The sequence below is a fragment of the Magallana gigas genome, chromosome 1 (assembly GCF_963853765.1).
Source record: "Magallana gigas chromosome 1, xbMagGiga1.1, whole genome shotgun sequence".
NCBI classification, from domain to species: domain Eukaryota; kingdom Metazoa; phylum Mollusca; class Bivalvia; order Ostreida; family Ostreidae; genus Magallana; species Magallana gigas.
Genome location: NC_088853.1, coordinates 58,728,015 through 58,747,765, shown reverse-complemented (window position 1 = coordinate 58,747,765; position 19,751 = coordinate 58,728,015). Strand labels below are relative to the sequence as shown.

At 34.1% G+C, this 19,751-nt stretch overlaps 2 protein-coding genes across 3 annotated transcripts in view; one reads left to right on the top strand and one right to left on the bottom strand.

The window, feature by feature from the left end:
* LOC105328163 (fucolectin-5) overlaps positions 1-15,771 on the bottom strand; it is a 37,171-nt gene extending 21,400 nt beyond the window's left edge. Inside the window, exons 1-3 of one of the 2 annotated variants that reach the window (XM_066079943.1) lie at positions 15,414-15,769; positions 10,857-11,042; positions 8,712-8,778 (exon numbers count right to left, since the gene is read on the bottom strand). In XM_066079943.1, the coding sequence (XP_065936015.1) occupies positions 8,712-8,778; positions 10,857-10,934 (145 nt within the window). In that variant the 5' untranslated portion in view covers positions 10,935-11,042; positions 15,414-15,769. Of the gene's footprint in view, positions 1-8,711; positions 8,779-10,856; positions 11,043-15,413 lie in introns of both variants that reach the window. The other variant, XM_066079946.1, reaches the window with a different exon arrangement.
* A 1,648-nt stretch (positions 15,772-17,419) lies between these two features.
* LOC136273029 (tigger transposable element-derived protein 4-like) lies at positions 17,420-19,371 on the top strand. The gene has a single exon (XM_066076769.1). The coding sequence runs from the start codon at positions 17,874-17,876 to the stop codon at positions 19,233-19,235; it is 1,362 nt and encodes a 453-aa protein (XP_065932841.1). The 5' UTR covers positions 17,420-17,873; the 3' UTR covers positions 19,236-19,371.
* Positions 19,372-19,751: the final 380 nt, after the last annotated feature.

Sequence of the window (19,751 nt, the reverse complement as noted above, 5' to 3'; positions counted from 1 at the left end):
TCCACCGTTGTTACTTCTTTATTTTGACGAGTATTCACTAGTTTAGTTATTCTCAACGACTGTCTGTGGCATAATATTGAACTTTATCTTTTGTTCTAGATCTTACCTCGACAATGCAATTCATATACTCTGAAATACTCTGAATATATTTTTTTCATTACGTAGATATCTTAAAATGAGGCAATTGTCGCCTTTAAAATCACTGAAGGGTTTTTTTCTGTCTAGTTATTCCTGTAAATTAGCCACTACGTGGTACCTACATGTCTTCTGCAGCCCACTTGTTTACTTTATGAAAAATGTCACAGCTCATAACGACTACTGACAATATTTTAATCAATTAAACCAAACTTTGATATTGTGCAACATTAAGACATTAATTTTGTGTACATCATTTGATTAATACACTGTATTCAAAGGCTGAATTGCATTAATTAACAACTACACTTTGACCCGTGCGTGCACGGGTTGACATTGCATATAATATCGGACATTTAAGAAATAGATACATTGACACACCGTATATTTTTGACATTTGCATTACATGTACCATGCTTTAAGCCTACAATAATGCTTATGATTTCATTACATTCTGCTCAGTTGGAATAGTCTAACTGTGTCTCGGGAAAGGCCTTCACCACAGTTAAAATGCCTACCATATACCCGTAATGTAGCAGAAAATTGCAGAATCGCTCCAAAACGATTTTGGAGAAAATCAATAAAGTTGCATTGAAAATAACAAATTGTTCATAACAAACCATTTCTGAAGCTGTAAATAATTTTCTTCGAAAAGTCTAATTCTTTAATTGCAGAATTCAACATTTTTTCAACAACGTTTTTTAAACACCATGTTGACATTCGAAACTCACAGGATTTTTATAGTAAATGTGCTGTGTTAGAGTTGTCTCCCGTCTTTTCTTTGATGAACAGAAAAAAAAATTCAATGAAAATTTACACGCCTTTGTTTTATCGTTTCTGAGTTATCAATGCAAATGAGATATATTGTGGAAACATCAAACAAAGAGCCTCCCTTGATTTAGTGCAAAAGTAATGCGCATGCGCAAGATTGTAAAATCCAAAAAAATCAGATGATTTCCGGAATTCTTTGAGGAATTTTCGTTAATTATTAATTAGCGAATCTTGATTGAGATAAAATAAAAACAAACTGGTACTCTTCAAGTACCAATGATGTTTAAAATATATACAACAAAAGACAGAACTCTTCCAATTTATCGGTATTAAAGCTAAAAAATTCGAGTCAATTATTTTAATAAAGTAGTATAGATAAAACTAATAAATGTGGGTCAACAACCCTTAGGATAAACTTAATTTATCTCTACCAGCCGCCGAAATTTTGTGCTAATCGTCCTAGCTAAGCACTGTTATACTTACGGACTTAAGTTTAAGAATGTACCTCAGTCTTACTTAGCAGTTTTAGACTTAAGTAACGTTCACGAAACGAGCCCTTGATCACCGAGGTCTAAAATTTAAAATGTTGGCCAGATGGGAATGGAGAATTTCAGAATATTGGCTAAGTGGGACTTAATCCATGCGGCACATTCAGGGTTTAAAACTTTATTGCCCAAAATATACCTAATTACGTAACTAATGGGCATGGCAATGATTTTTCCAGACAGCTATTGATACAATACACGATTTTTATTTATTTGTACATGTAATAGACTATTTTTAGAAGCAAAATCTGTTTTTCTGCATGTTATAGAAGCGGTCTAATCAAAATTATCTTTTTTTGTTCTTAACTAAAAATGTTGATCATTTTTACATCACATGTGATTGAAAATTTTAGGGGTCAGTCCTGTAGATCCTTAAAGGGGCATGGTCACGATTTTGATCAAAAAACCATTTTTCCGATTTAAAATTTACAATGCTTCAGAAAGGCATTTTTAATAGGCAATCAAAATGTGAGTCTCATTTGTTGAGTTAGAAGGGAGTTACAGAGCTTGAAATTATTCGCTTTGTAAACAAAGCGTTTGTTAACATTTTGAACGTTGAAGTAAAAATTTCATTTTCAAACCTAAAACGAATGTGTTAAACGTTAGAAACTGTATATCTATGCTTTAAATAAAAAAAAAAATAGACAAATCAGCTGGAAAAAGATTGTTTACTGGTATATGGAGCCTATGTAAACAAAAACAGGGCACGAGCCTTGTTTACATGACAAAGATTTGTGAGCCCTGTATCTTGCTTAGAACTCTACACATGACTCTCACATTTAATTTGATCACTAGAAATGCATTTCTAAAGCATTGTAAATAATAAAAACATAAAAATAAAATTTGACTAAAATCGTGACCATGCCCTTTTAATGGGGAGAGAAATAAAATACTTTTTTTTATAAAGAGAATTATTGAGAATCATCAATACTAACATTTTGTCGTTTACAATGCTAAACGTATATGTCTTTTTCTTTTGCGTCAAAGGTTGAAGACACTGGCCCCTAAAAACCTATATCTATATATAAATCTCTCTCTCTCTCCCTCTTTCTCATTCTCTTTCTTTTTTTTTTTATTGCGAATTGTATTCAGCTAGATATAAAGAACATGGTATAATAAAGCAAGGATATAAAAAAAAATCAGAGACAACTTTGCATAACCCCAAAAAACAAGAGGCCCATGGGGCCACATCGCTCAGCTGAGCAACAATGGGCGTTCAAAAGATATTGTGCCTTATGGTCCCTCGGTGGAATAACAAAAATTAATATTGTCAAGTATTCGAATTTTACACTTATTTTTGCATACATGTAATCTTTGACATTGTACCTTCATGAGATACTATTTTTTTTTTACCAGAATAAGAAAATCCTACGCAAGATATAAAACTAAACATTTAGTACAGACCCTGAAACGTGCTACTACACCAGTTGCACGGTTCGGTTCGTTACGCTTTATGAACGGTACGGTTCGCTTTGTGAACGGTACGGTTCGTTTTGTGAACGGTACGGTTCGCTTTGTGAACGGTACGGTACGCTTTGTGAACAGGACGGTTCGCTTCTTGCATGGTACGCTTTGCTAAAAATAGCTGCACGCTTTGTGAACGGTTTCCGGGCTTTATTAATGAGGTAGGCGTGCCCTGAACGCTTTGATTTTTCTCCATATAATTTTGTTTAGTTTTTGCCCGATCTACTTCAGCAAGGTGGTAATTATGACAAGAATTTTCTTTTTTTATATGATATATTACAAAAGAATTTCAATCGATCTATTTAAATCAGAACGTCATCCGTTTCTCCGTTTTTGATACGTTGCGTGAACCGTGAACTCAGTGACATCTGGGAAGCGGGGGTAATTTTAATTTTGATCAGTCTGTTATTATTAGTATTTAATTTAGATTAATTTAATCATTCAGATATAGATTAAAAGAACTGTTTGACTTCAATCCGATATATTTTTGTTAATTCAGCGAGCTGTCGATAATTTTACAAAGCATCTTGAGTTTTTATTTCTATACATGTACTTGAGTTGAAGTCATTAAATACTTCTAATCAATTTAAAATTGCTATAACAAATTGCCCTGACTTTATTCCGATATTTTTTTAGTTTAGTTTCCTTTATCGTTGTCTTGATTCTCGGCTAGTTTTTATTATTCATAATTCGTATGATCATTCTTTATTGCGTACTACTGTAGTACTATTGCCGATCGCCGATTGCCTTACTGAATAGACGATGTAAAATTAATGGATAGATAAGAAATCTTGAAATCAACTGTTATATAGTTTTTTGACACGAATTTTTATTCATTTAAATATTAATTCTATAATTTTCTGCACTTGTTTGTATACATAGATCATACCTACATCTAACCCGTTATCGCCTCTCTTATCTGAACTAAGATCGCGTGTATAGTAAAAATATGACTATTAGTTTTAGTTTTCCCGTTAAACTATACAGTCATGTTCATGTAACATATTTCATACGATATGTACACAACTGGATATACACAAGTCAATAACTTTTATTTATATAATGGCGATATTTATCATTCTGTTGAACAAGTGTCCGCTCTTCACTGTATGCATGCGATTTAGCTGACGTTTTACAAATGCTGACTAACCTGTTTATATTTTATTTACCTTTTTACACACATACTTGTTGTAAACAGGATACGAAAAAATACCCGGTAATCAACACATGAATGTTAAAAGTTATAAATATATAAGAATTTATCTAGTAACAAAAATAATACGACAGCGAGGGAAAACGACTCTGATCGCCAGTACATGAATTATAATCATGAAATCGGAGAGAAATTATTGTTGAATAATTTAAAATAGGAACACTCTTTTCAATAGGGATATAAAAAACATAAAACAAAAACGTTTCATTCGATAATTTTCTTCTAGCCATATAGGAGGAGCCAAGTAGCACGCGGCGCGTGGCGTGATCTGTACTGTTATACTTAAACTGATTGACAGGCGAAGCATGTGGAGTCCTGAGATAAAATCCCGCTCAAATGACCAACTATAGAAACCTAAAGCGAAATTTTAAATAATAAAGTTCAGTGATAAAATTTTAATTTAAGTATTATAATCAACACACAAGTTCTCTCTCTCTCTCTCTCTCTCTCTCTCTCTCTCTCTGAGGGTGTATGTGATTGTGTGCAAACCATTTGGAATTATTAGATTTTTATTTGTATGAATTGAATTCATTTATTTTAGACTCATGGTTTTCACAACGATTTCAACACAATGACTAAAAGTTTGTACAGCGGACGATGTACATATAGATTGATCTCGACAGTTAAAATTTCGACGCTATTTCACATCACACATATATATAAGATTGAAAATAAATTTTAAAAGAGCTGTGTTTGTGCTTACATGTACTTGTTATGTCATTCAACTATTTATGATTGAATTAATCATTTTTTTTTGGTACATTAATGTACCCGGTAAATGATATTTTTATCGCAAGTTAATATGTGAAAATCCCGCATGTATAGAGTCGCTGAATTGTTCCACGGATCCACGCACCGATAGTCTTTCGTGTAGTTGTTTGTGTCCATTTGTACAGACGGTTCTTTTGTTTTTTAGAGATTAAGAAAGCCATGAAACTAAAAAAGTAGAAGTAAGATATATTCAGACTATACACACGACAGATTGTGATGAGTAACCTAACAGGTGCCCGTGGTAAGGTGTGAATACCAGCATCTCGTGTACACCTATTTATGCGTCCAAATATACAGAGCTAGTTGTAAAGTACAATAACTGCTAAAAACCAAAGAAAGACAATAACACCTGTTGTGTATAGAACCCAAGATCAGCTTCTGTACACGTGTTTCGCACGAGTGATTTTTGTTCATGTGAAATCACGACGCCATTACCAGCTATGCGGGAAATAAAGTTGAAAGTTATTTTATGGAATGCGTGTATTTTTTTTTTACCGTTCAATGCTTGCATTTAATGCATTAAGATTTTGTACATGTATTTATTTACAATTCATCATACATGTATGAGTGATTTTTTGTTTATTTATTGGTACATAAATAGCTCAAGAACAAATCACTCGAGTCACCGGTAATATGTGGTTGTCATTTACATTTTCTGGGTCTGCGTAACTTAAGTCGACATCTTTTTTTTAATTTATATAATTAAAAAGGATATAAAATTATATATAGATATATTTCAACCTTGTTTAGCCATAGTGTATATATATATTTCTAAACAAACGCTACTTTTCTAACGTTTCGGGTAACGAGATCTCTCTCTCTCTCTCTCTCTCTCTCTCTCTCTCTCTCTCTCTCTCTCTCTCTCTCTCTCTCTCCCGAGAATCACTTAAAGCTATGTAAAGTCCAGTATGTACCCAATGTTTCAAACATTTCATAAAATTAATCAAAATAGTATAACCACGGATTGTGTGAACGTTAATAGTTTACAATGTTTAAGAAATCGGCGATGCAAGTTTTGTCGAAAAACAAAGAAATGGTTACGGTCTAAGAAAGGAAATTTTTTTGTGACTGTTTTAATAAGAATAACAGTTTTAAATCTTAGTATGTGTTATCTAATTCCGTATGAAAAAATCTATCAAAATATTGAACTTATCTGGTCAGCGATAATCTCCGCCCGTATTCATCGAAAGACATTAGGTCAAAAAGCCATATATGGAAGTTGCACGCTTATTGCACGGTACGGTACGCTTTTTTGTCCGTCTGGAGGCGGGTCTTGCATAAATTATCTTGCACGTTTTTTGCACGGTACGGTTCGCTTTGTGAACGGTACGGTTCGCTTTGTGAACGGTACGTTTCGTTTTGTGAACGGTACGGTTCGTTTCTTGCATGGTTCGTTTTAGAGGTGTAGTAGCACGTTTCAGGGTCTGTAGGTGTACACTGTTAAGTTGTTAACTTTCAATTCCCTATATATATTCGTTTTGTCCCCCCCCCCCCCTTTGTAAAGCGATCAAAATATATGAGAACATATAGGTACATTTTTTTCATCAACTATTTACTAGTTATTGTATTTTAAAAAAAATATAATAGTTATTGTATTTTATTCAAAAAATACTACATGTGTAGATGTGAAGAAGAAAATTGTACCTCAATGTGCCCAATTCCTCAAATTTAAAACATTGAAAAATTTAATTTGTCTTCTCCATTATAATTGAATGAATGTTATTTACCTCGCGTACAAACCAGGATAATTTTCCGCTGTGATATTTTCTTAGGAATAGCAATAATTACTTTATCCCCGCAACAGAAATGTGTCAGAACTATGGAAACTGTTTTAAAGATGTCGTTTTTATTTACTCGTGTTTGAAAAACTATCAAATTTGAGGTAAATTACACATTATTTATTGTATAAAGAGGGGGCCCCAGAGAGTAGGTATATACAGAATATCATTCTTTTATTTTGTTTTTATAAGTATTTAACATACTCTAATTCATATAGAATTTCTAATGTTCAACCAAAATTTCAGCGTCAATCGTAGAATTATAAGCAAGGTACAAAGCTCACAGTTCGCTTAGGTTTGAGTCATATTTTGTTCACATGAGTTTATTACATTCAGCTTAAGATTTTTAACTTGGTATTTCCTATTCAGCATTTAAAATGGAAAAAAAAAGAATGGTCTAAGATTTTCAATTCTTTTATTCACTCAAGACCAGTTCACTGGTATTTGGGGTTCAAAATCAGTTTATACAAATGTACATAAACACAGTCCAGGATCACATGTACAGTAGGAGTAATAATGACGAAAACAGGTTAAGTTTACAATACAATTAGTTGTTAAAGTTGGTTTCTGGAAGAACAGACTGACAATTTTCTTAATAGATATTAACAAATTTTTTACTTTTTTAATCTTTAGTTTTTAAGATCTGTGTACAAACATAGAATTGTGAGCAAATCTCTGTATCTTGCTTATAATTCGAAGCTTAACACTCAAATATGGTTAGTAAATAGAAATTGTAAACAATTAAACACAAGAAACATGCACTATAACAAATAAGGAACACTCGAAATGAATTATATATATGCATGTATATACCTACATATTTCCGTCAGCGATATCAAACTCTAGCTATTTAAACTGAATAAACTAGAGAAAATGCCGAGCATCTCAACAAAACCTATTGCATTAATCTACCATTACGCAAAAGATAATGCCGAATTACCGATAGAATGAATTGTATTTCAGTACTTTTTTATACATCAGATTTTGCTTAATTTGCGCAGGTAAACTGTTTGATTTACCGAAGTCTCTGTTTGATTTGATACGTAAAAATCACGAAATACAGACGATAGTTCCCAGGTTATAAAGCATAAATAATGAAAACGAAACGAAAATCAGAACAAGCTAACACTAACGTCATGTGTGAAAACTGTCAACGCATTGAAATACTTAGCCTCAATTTACTTCACAAAATCGGCACCAATATATTTTGCATGTTTCAAAAATGTCCCTTCATACGCAAACTGTTGCACAACAAGCAAATTCATCATAGTCAGATCGACCCTTTTTCGTATAATGTCATGGCTGCTTTAAACAAAGAACCTCGTTTTAGAAGTATGGAATACGAGTCTTGGTAAAATGGGTATGCAAACCCGGGCCGTGGCAAAATAAAAGCCGGGGCAGATCGACAATCGTCAATTCAAAATACGCATTATTTTGCACAAATTTTACAGCGAATACAAATATTTTGGTCAATCAAATATCCTGAAATTTTAATGAGATTGGCAGATTAATAACTGCCAATCTTTTGTTTTGCCCAGACCAAGTCTTGCCTACCCATTTTACCGGATGCCGAACGCGAAGCTGAAACACGCCTTTCCTTTATTATTATTTTCGTAATAACTCAGATGTGAAACAGAATTAGCACTTCATTTTTGCAATTTATATTTTCCTTCCCATAAGGATAATTTATGCTAAACTACGTTGAATTTCCCTCGGTAGTTCTTGAGAAGATTTTTCACAATGCACCCCCTTTTTCTACAGTTTCAGGGTTTTATCCGCTTTGAATACAGATCAGACTTTTATTTCTGCAATTTATATTCGCCCTCCCATAAGGATGCTTTGTGCCAAATTTGATTGAAATTGGATAAGCAGTTTTAGAGAAGAAGTTCAAAATGTAAAAAGTTTACAAACGGACGGACGGACGGGCGGACAGACAGACGGACGAAGGACAAAATATGATCAGAATAGCTCACTTGAGCTTTCAGCTCAGGTGAGCTTAAAATTGATGAAATATACATATATTATTTTTAATACTATTTTTTTTGCTCCTTTGATGCGTAATCGAGGTCCCAGCGTTTGCTACTGATATGATCAAAACAACCTGAATTTAAAAAAAAAATGAACTATGAACTGCATCATGAAATATTACCCTCTCTCTCTCTCTGTCTCTCTCTCTGTCTGTCTCTCTCTCTCTCTCTCTCTCTTTCTCTCTCTCACTGTATCAATTCTGTTATCAACATAATTTCTTTATTTTCCATCATGCAATCGATCCGTTCGCCAAAATATTTTTTTTCAAATCTTAATAATTAATGACTGATTTATTTTCAGTGTTACACGTAAGTTTATGCTAAATCAGATTTACCGATTGACGACATAAACCAGATTTAAAATAAAATCAATAAACAAAAGGCCCCTAGGTACGAAAACCCATTGAGCTCATTTTCGTAGGTGGAAAAAATATTTTTTTCGCGAATAAACGCGAAACTTTCGCGAATAAACGCGTAACTTACGCGAAACTTTTGCGAATAAACCCGAAACTTTCGCGAATAAACGCGTAACTTTCGCGAATAAACGCGTTAGTTTCGCGAATTAACGCGTGACTTATATATGACATATATATAAATATTGTTATTTCACAGAAGAACCCCTATGAAGAATAATTACTGAAAACAAATGTATTATTTTACATAAAGCAAAATAATATTATATAGATGTAATGTAATGAATAAGATTTAAATTTTATACAAACTAACAAATTCAAACGTTGGAAATCTTTAAAATCTTAGTACTGATTTTCAAAGGACATAATGCATCGCGCTTCTCACATTCTAATGGGCGCTGTATTATTTAAAAAAGAGGCAGCAACATTTTTTGATTATTACGATTCTAATTCGAATTAAACGTTTTATTAAGTATCATTTTAGAATTTAAAGGATATCATTGTTTAAATCGTTATGATATATGTTATATCGCCGCGACATAAACTAACGTCTAGTTTAATATCAGAAAGATAAGTCAAGCTGTGAATTGAAATTTTTAAGCTTTTGTTCAAATCTAGATGACGTTAATTCGTCCTCCAAATTAATCAGATATTTCATTTGAAAATTAATACTAAGGTTTTCCGACGGTTGAATATCAATTTTATATGAAAAAGATAGCCAATGAATGCCTGTTCGAACACAGAGTCGACGAACAAATGAAAATCTTAATGTGATGCTCAAACTTATTATCTACATTGAACAAATAACATATAAAAATGTTATAAAGTTTTATCAAATTTATTATAATCTATATGCAAAAAAGAAACTAACGCGTTTTATCGCGAAAGTTTCGCGTTTATTCGCGAAAAAAAAATTTACCTACGAAAATGAGCTCAATGGGCTTTCGTACCTAGGCATTTACTGTCACCAATATTACTATAGCCCGTGCACAGACCTGTCAAAGAAGACTTCCGTCCGAATTTCAATACATTACTATACAATACTGATGACTCGTACTTTCGGATAATCCACAGTATTACAAATACAGTAAAACACGGTTATAGCAAACACGCTTATAATTAATTGACGCTTATAGCGAAGTGATTTTCATTCCCCGTGACTTTATTACATGTTGTAAACTTGACGGATATAACGAACTATGCTTATAACAAAGTAAAATTGCCTGTCCCTGGGACTTTGTTATAAGCGTGTTTTACGGATCTTTTATAATGCCTACAGATTGTAACAAAGTGGTTTTAATTTTCAAAATACGCCACTTGATAATGTACATGTAATACATCTGCCTGGCAATAATTAATACGAATAAAATTTGTTAAGATTAACTATTTTGTTACTGTAATAAATTACAAATGTCAATAATTTTTCAGCTTTTTTGTAAACCATTAAGAGGCTAATAAGGGTAAAAAAACGCGGCCGTGCAATACTGTGAACAATTCAGTTTAAAAAGGTGACGTTTCCATTGGTGGAATCGATTAAATCACCAGTACAAACAATATTTCTTAGATTATTTTCAAAGTTAGATCGTACATGTAGCCGTTTAGAAAAAAAAACTGATCGAGACTAAAATGATAAACAAAGAAATCTCTATTTGAAAACATTTTAGTTAACTCGTAAAACACTTTTATTTTGTTGTAAATTTACATTTACACTAACTAAAATAGTAATAAAAATAGTTTACCGTCATCAAGAATAACATCTTTTGCATTGTTGTCTTCAAACAAGCTCTGGCACAAGTGATTTTGCTTTGACAGTGCATCGTTTATAAATGAGTTCTCTGTCATTTTTTCTCTAGTCAGATAATTTCTATAATCCAATCAAATGATGACAACAGATTCGACGTTTCCTGGAAGAGTTGATCCTAAGGCTATACACAATATAAAACAAATTGCACTGATAATTTACACCGACGTTTATAAATTGCGTAATCTAAAAAAAAATACCTGCAAAAATTATTCATGAAAGTCAATTTTGACAGTAAAGTTCCGTCTGGCATTTTTTTAGGATCTGTTTTCAGTTAATGGTATCAAATAAGACTTATTTAATATTCAACGCACAAATAATAAACATGTAACTTTGTAAATTTTAGATTTACCGGGTGACAATAAGAACACAATTTGCAACATGATTTTATTTCCCAACACCTGGTAAAATCAAAACTTGATAAATAAATCGATCAAAACAAGAAAAAAATACATTTTTTGAGGAATTTATGGTTACGTGAATGTGTGTGGGGTGGGGGGTGGGGGTCAATTTTAGAAAAACAGAACCCGAAGGGAGTAATAAAATATTGTTTCACTTTCCTTGAAATACATATTATTTAGAACATTAAAACGTTTTTAACAGTCATGAAACTAGGAAGGAAAACGATAATATAGGCAAATTTATATTTTAACATTAAAATAATAAAATATTGTTTCTTTCACTTTCCTTGAAATACATATTATTTAGAACATTAAAACGTTTTTAACAGTCATGAAACTAGGAAGGAAAACGATAATATAGGCAAATTTATATTTTAACATTAAAAAAAATGTTTAGTAGCATATATTATCGTTTTCGTTAAAAAAATGTTTAGTAGCATATATTAAACTAAACGAAGGGATTCTAGTATATTATTTTGTAATTTTTTTGTGAAGATTATATGAGAAAGCTCAAATTGGCATGTAACCGTCCTCAGATAATGTAGATTCAAGTTTGTTCAAATCATGGTCCCCGGGGTAGGGCGGGGCCACAGTGGGGAATAAATTTTTATATAAAGAAAAGATCTTTAAAAATCTTTTCAAAATTATTAGGCCAAGATTGCCAAAATTTGAGTGGTAGCATCACCAGCTCGTATAGATTCAAGTTTGTTTAAATGATAGTCCAGGGGTAGGGTGAGGCTATAATGGGGGATGAATTTTTGCATGGGAATATATCGAGAAAATCTTTAAAAATTTTCTTTTTAAAAACTATTTGGCCAGAAAAGCTAAACCTGTGTAGAGGCATCCTCGGGTAATGTAAATTGAAGTTTGCAAAATCACAATTCCTAGTGGTAAGGTGGGGCCGTGATGGCGGTTTGAATTTTTACATAGGAATATATATAGAAAATATCTTAAAATATTCTGGTTAAGTTTTCGGTCCAAAACTCAGTACTTAATGTGAAAGCACAGGTTGTGCATATTAAAGTTTGATGAAACCATGATACCCTAGAGGAAAGTGGGGCCACGAAATGGGGGGGGGGGGGGGAGGGGGTATATAAGAATAGAGAAAAATCTTCTTACAGGTATAACAAAAGGGGCTTGTATTTACCAAAAAAGGAGGTGGATAAAAAATTGGCAGATTTTCAATGTTTTTTTTAGCAAGACCTACTGTACTTAGTTGTCAAGATATTTTGATACTGTGATGCTAATTTGATCAGAATTAAGGCAATTCTTGCTCAGGTGAGCGATGTGGCCCCTAGGCCTCTTAGTTTTTTTTTTTTCAAGTTTGCGCCAGTTTCACTTAAACTCTATTCTAGTGTTGGTAAAGTATTTAAAAATAACCAAAACCAACTTTTCAATCAATAAACATCCAGTCAATTAATATTTTTTTTTATTACAACGCTTATACTATAAACATTTCACCAAAAAGTTTTTTTAAAAAAAAATCATATAAATCCCGAATTATCTCTGTTTCAGTTTATCTCTGTTTAAATACAAAATTTTAAACAATTTGCATGTTATGAAAAACATAACAGATAGGAACAAAAAAAATATTGTAGGTATAAACGAATAAATGTTTAATTCATGATTTGCTATATATATATATCATAATTATTATTTTTTCAACTCTGAAACATATTAAAGGATCAAAATCAACATTATATCATGTACAATATGCACAGTACAAAGGGCGAATTTAATTTTAAGCCATTCGGTAGAACAACATCCATTACTGTTACAACCATATATTATATTATGAGAAGGGCATCCTGGTAATTGGAAAACAAAATGATAGATACTCTAAAGTTACATAGCTTCAGGAACGCACATGTACTGCATCATTTTCTGCCTAATTCTAGGAAGACACTGCAGGCTGTTTCATCTAACATGTTTCACAGAAATAAAGCGATGGATCAGTTATGAAAAATGCCTCTACATTTCTATTGATACTAACCTTAAATATCTTGATAAAATAAAAAAAAAATCTTTTCGTTTTATGATATTAGCCGGATTTGCTTGTCATTGTTAATACCTGTTGAACCCAAAATTAAGATTATCAAGATAATCACTACACAAATGTTTAAAGAAAATTAAAAATGAATACGTTGTTTATAAAAGTAGTGTTAAAACGTTTACCTCTCCCTTGTGAAATAATAATGGGAAATTCCATCGAATATCTTATGAAAGTTAGTACCGTTTCTCTCGAATTATTATGTTCATTGCTTTAGAAAAATTTATAATTTTTTTATACTCCCGCTACGAAGAAGAGGGGTATGTTGTTTTACCCTTTTGTGTATGTCTTTTTCGTAACAAACATTTATGTCGCCTTTTTCTCAGCAACTATTCGTCGTAGATGCTACCTATAAAACACTATTTGTTATGGCATGCACCATAGTGGGCGTTACCTTCTTGTTAACAGTGAATGATAGTAAGATAGAAATATTATAAAATCTTTTATAAATAGCTTTGGCCTGAAAGTGATTTTAACTTATTTATTAGCTCTGTGCAGGAATACCTGTTAAGTCAATAGGTAGAGTCTTGCTGTCTGTTTGAGGAGCTTTTCCCCATTTGACCAATCCCCAACTGCTTAAAACAGTTCTTTTGAGATTTCTGTTCCACTAAAATATTCCAATGTGTTCTTTATTGTAGAAAGCTTACCCATGGGAGAAAATTCCTCCTCTAACCTCATTTTGGTATCCTCATTATTTGGAGACTGACTGAGGTGACTGTGCGGAAGCATCCCCAAGTTTTGTAGATTTAAAGTTGGGAAATCATGACCTCTAGGTAGGGTGGGGACCCAATGGGGAGGGGGGGGGGGTTCAAAACTATGTAGAGTAACTCTTTAAAAATCTTCTCAGAAACCTATCAGCTAGGAAAGCTGGAACTTGTGTGGAAGCATCCTCAGGTAGTGTAGATTCAAAGTTGTTAAAATCCTGATTCCCGGGGGTCACAAGGGGGGGGGGGGGGTCGAAGTATTAGGTAAAAATACAATCCTGCCTTCATTTATACATACATACACCAAATAGAGAACTGTATTTTTTTTCGGAGTGAAAAAGAAAACTGCACACCAACATGTTGAGTCGTCAATACATCATTTCATATAATTAGATTAGTTTTTACATTTCTGCATACAATCTTATCAGGAAAGGGGCAAGCTGTGTAATTGAAATTACTAATGTCTGCAATTAAATAGGTTTTTTTTCCTTTAGGGAAGGTAGATGTCAACGATTTCAGTTTTCACGCAATTGCTTGCAATAACATTATCGATAGAAAGTAACAGATGGCAGAAATTATGTGTGAGGACGCGCATTTTATAGGAAAACCAAATGATTCAAGTCTGTTGTTTTTCTATATTCTATTCTGAGGTTACATAGCTTCAAGGACGCACATTAAAAGCATCATTTACGTACAGGACAAATTGGGGTTAACGTTTTCTCAACATAACTTGAATAATAGGCTAGTATATTAGATAAGAGGATGTAATACAAAACATTCAAATTAAAACACCTCCTAATAAATGTGTGGTTTCACGGTAGATCGGTTTTTAAAACCCCCTTTGATCGGGATGAAGGCGTTATCAGAACCCGCATACACTAGGTAGCAATAATTAATTCGGAACACCTTATTGATGGTACAGAGTGTATATATTAAGCATCTTTCATTGTACACTTCAAGTGAAGTATGAAAATGCAATCACGAGAATTATTACATTTGTAAAAGGCCGTAGTAGGTATTGCAATATTTATGTACATATGTTAAAATATAAAAAAACACTTTTAATTAAGCACTAACTTTCATTTCACTTGTCATGAAAACCCCACCGAAAATGAGCATATGTTGTGGGCTAACACAACATATATTGTAAAGGTAAATATCGGTATCTCTAACATGGGATATCTCGAATACCCCGGTTATGTCGAAATCGGCCGCCGGTCCCGGCCGTTTTCCCTATATACTAGTATATGATTAAAAAAACTACTGATATCTAAAATACGGTTATCTCGAATACCAAGCTTATGTCGAAGTATGTTTACGGTCCCAATAACAAATTTTACCTGGGTTATCTCGAAGTGAAGTCAATTTTCCGGTCTGCTAATCGCACCCCGCATGGCGTGTCCTCGTTATTCTCGCCAGCGGCAATTCACACCTATTCCCAAGACTGATAGTCTATTAACTCCACGCTTAGCCAGTGCAGCTATCGATGCTATCGATGAAATGGTAATTGTTATAACAGCTTGGGTATATACTCCGGTGATTGATAAAACAAACAAGTTCACAGCTCCCAAAAGTAAGCACCCCTAACATTACCGATAATATGAATAATGATGCACGCTACTTATAAAGCAAACAAGTTCACGGTCACTCAATTACCAAATAGCGCAGCGTAAATCATCGTATAATCGATATCGATGCATGATCAAAGTGAACTTCTACTTAATGAATAATATACCAAAAATATATATAACTAGACACGATCTCGTTGCGAGCAACGAATGGGTCTTCCGTCCGATTTTTGAATAGATTAGATTAAACTTATCACTTCAAAGATAAAATCGTAGATCTAAGCGAAAAATAGTATAAAAGATTGCGGCAATCGGGGCTTGAACCCGGGTCACCTGGGCCATGTCCACGACTCTATCGACTGAGCTACTCAGACTTTCGCTTCAGAATTTTGACGTTTAATTTCTCGAGAATGCCTGAATTACCCGAAAGCACCTTGTTGCGAGCAACAAGTGGGTCTTTCGTTTGATTTTGAATTGATAGGGTTCAATTAAACTGTTGACATTTGGTACGATTTACTATCATATTAACTTCCTTTTAAACTAATTTTACAACCTACACTGCGAAATGCAGATTTCCGTAAAACGTCATTTTTAAACTTCAATATCTCCGGAATGCGTTGTCTGATTTTAAAACGGTTTTTAGTTTTGTATTCAGTACAAAAATGTCAACAACACGCATATGCTTTAAAATTCCAAAAATCGAAATATTAGAATCACTTTCGGTGACGACCGGAAGTGACGGACGACCTGCTCATATTCAAATTTGATAAGTTTAAAACATATTCTGATGAAAAAAAATTGTAGATTATTTGATTTAAAAAAATTTTAAAAACACAATTTTCCAAAAATGCTGTTTGGGCGGACCGGAAGTGACGGACGATCGTAGTTTTACCTGATCGGCCCTAGAAATTCAAAAATCTATCCTTCCTGAAACTTTTAATTTTCTATCTTTAATCGTTTTTGCGAAAAAAGGAGGACAAGATCACTTTTTACAAAAAGAAAAACGAATATAACGGCCGACCGGAAGTGACGTCATTAACAAAAATGTACATGATAAAAGACCTTGATATTTTGTATTATTCGTGAAATTTTCATAAAAATCCATTGTAGCATATTTGAGATATTAGAGTTTTTAGAAAAATGTTAAGAAAAAAAAGAATAATAATAGTGAAAAATAGAGAAAAAGAAACCTAACAAAAACAATAGGGTCTTCCGTTGGAAACGGAAGACCCTAAATAGAGAAAAAGAAACCTAACAAAAACAATAGGGTCTTCCGTTGGAAACGGAAGACCCTAATAACACACACTAAATCATGATAAATTACCAACGCGCTGACTTAAATATAACAAATTTTATTTCTAATGTGAACAAAAATCAAAAAATTAACACATTTGTCTTTGGCTATAAAAGATGGTACAGAATTCTGTACATCATTCAACAACATGTCTCAACACAACAAAGACAAGCTCCCCACTCCCGGGCTGAAGCGCAAGCTAAAGACCCACACCATTGAAACAAAGTTTCAAGTCATTGCCGATGTCGAAAGAGGTATAGAAAGTAAAGCGGTCATCGCCAAGAAATACGAGATCCCCCAAAACCCTGTCAACGTGGATAAAGAATGGAAGTTATATACATGTACATTATGCTTGTATGTTTGATTAACTGTTATGTTAAATAATTGTAACGTTTCATATAAATTCTTATATAAGTGTATATGTGCAATGTCTATAAATGTCTATAAATAAAACATCGTTTCAATATTATAATAGCGTAAATTATCGTATAATCGATATCGATGCATGATCAAAGTGAACTTCTACTTAATGAATAATATACCAAAAATATATTTAATAACACACACTAAATCATGATAAATTACCAACGCGCTGATTTTAATATAACAAATTTTATTTCTAATGTGAACAAAAATCAAACAATTAACACATTTGTCTTTGGCTATAAAAGATGGTACAGAATTCTGTACATCATTCAACAACATGTCTCAACACAGCAAAGACAAGCTCCCCACTCCCGGGCTGAAGCGCAAGCTAAAGACCCACACCATTGAAACAAAGTTTCAAGTCATTGCCGATGTCGAAAGAGGTATAGAAAGTAAAGCGGTCATCGCCAAGAAATACGAGATCCCCCAAAACCCTGTCAACGTGGATAAAGAATGCCCAAAAGATCAAAGAAGCATAAGAGCAGAGCACCTTCGGACCCCAGAGGAAGAAAATGAGGACAGCAGCCTACAAAGATACAGAAGAAGCCGTCCTCCAGTGGTTCAAGACAGCCAGGGACCAGAACGTGCCAGTCTCCGGGCCCCTACTCATCGCCAAAGCGCAGGAGTTCGCTTCTAAGCTTGGTGATGATTTTAAGTTTACTATTGGGTGGCTGGAGCGCTTCAAGGGGCGTCACAGCATCACCTTTAAACGTGTCTGTGGGGAGTCGAAAAGCGTTGCCGATGGTACTGATGCTATGAAAGCTTGGGCCTCAAGCCTTCAGACCATCTTGGCGGAATACAGTCCCAGTGACATCTTCAATGCAGATGAAACTGGGTTGTTTTTCCGTCTTCTCCCCGATAAAACTCTCGAGTTTAAAGAGGTAGATTGTCACGGCGGTAAGAACAGTAAAGAGCGTGTTACTGTTATGGTGTGGTCAAACATGTCAGGTAATGAAAAGCTTCCACTTCTCGTAATCGGGAAGTCAAAGAAGCCGCGATGCTTTAAAGGCATCAAAACCCTACCGACAGCATACGAAGCCAACAAGAAAGCTTGGATCACGTCTGAGCTCTTCACCGCATGGTTGAAGCAGCTTGACCGCCGCTTCCAGAGACAGAAAAGAAAAGTCGCCATGATCGTTGACAACTGCCCCGCCCACCCCAAGGTTAAAGACTTGAAAGCCATCACCCTGTTCTTCCTGCCGCCGAATACCACCAGCAAGACCCAGCCTATGGACCAGGGCATCATCCAGAATTTGAAGATCCACTACCGAAAGCTTGTCATCATGAAGCAGCTAGAGTCCATCGAAAGAAACAAAGAACTACAGATAACAGTACTTGACGCATTACGGATGCTATACCAGGCCTGGGACAGAGTCACAGATAAGACCATCAAAAACTGCTTCCGTCACGCCAACTTCGTAAGTGCCGCCACCAATGAGCATGCAGATTCCCCTGACAGCGATGAGGAAGATCCAGAAGATGACATCCCCCTAGCCGCCCTCCGCCTTCGTGTGCCGTTTGATGACTACGCCCAGATCGACGAAACAGTGATAACGACAGAAGCAGTCTCAGATAAAGACATCGTGGACAACATCATCGCAGCTAGACACAAAGAAGCAGAAGAAGACGAAGAAGAAGAAGTATCAGAACCCACGGAGCCACCAAAGAAGAAGCCTATTCTACAGAAAGTCGACGCCGCCCTCGAAGTAATTCAAGACTGGATCGAGATGACAGAAGACACAGAGGACCTGCTTCCCAGCTATCAGAAGATACATCGACGAGTGACTTCAGCACAGGTCCGTGCATCTGTTTTAGTACAGAGTACCCTCACCGCGCTCCTCAGTGACTGTGCAAGTGATCGCGATGTGAATTAAAGACTGATAGTGTTCCATAATATCATCATGTGTGTTATGTGATTTGACAATAGTGTGAACGTGATTTATTTATATTCTGAAAAGTTGTATACATGTACATTATGCTTGTATGTTTGATTAACTGTTATTTAAAATAATTGTAACGTTTCATATAAATTCTAATTTAAGTGTATATGTGCAATGTCTATAAATAAAACATGGTTTCAATATTCCGTCTTTTTTTTCCGTTCATACCGGTTCTCAAATTATAGTGCATATAAGGACTTCCTGTGTTAACATGTCAGGACAAAAACAAAAACGCTAATGGAGTCGAAGAATTTCGACTTCGGATATCTCGAACACCCGGATATCTCGAAGTTTTTCCGTGGTCCCCAGAACTTCGAGATATCGATATTTAACTGCTTATATATACGTATTGTATACCGGTTTAAAGGGGCATGGTCGCGAAATTTGGTCAAATTTTATTTTTCTGTTTTTATTATTTACAATGCTTTATGGATGAATTTCTTATGATCA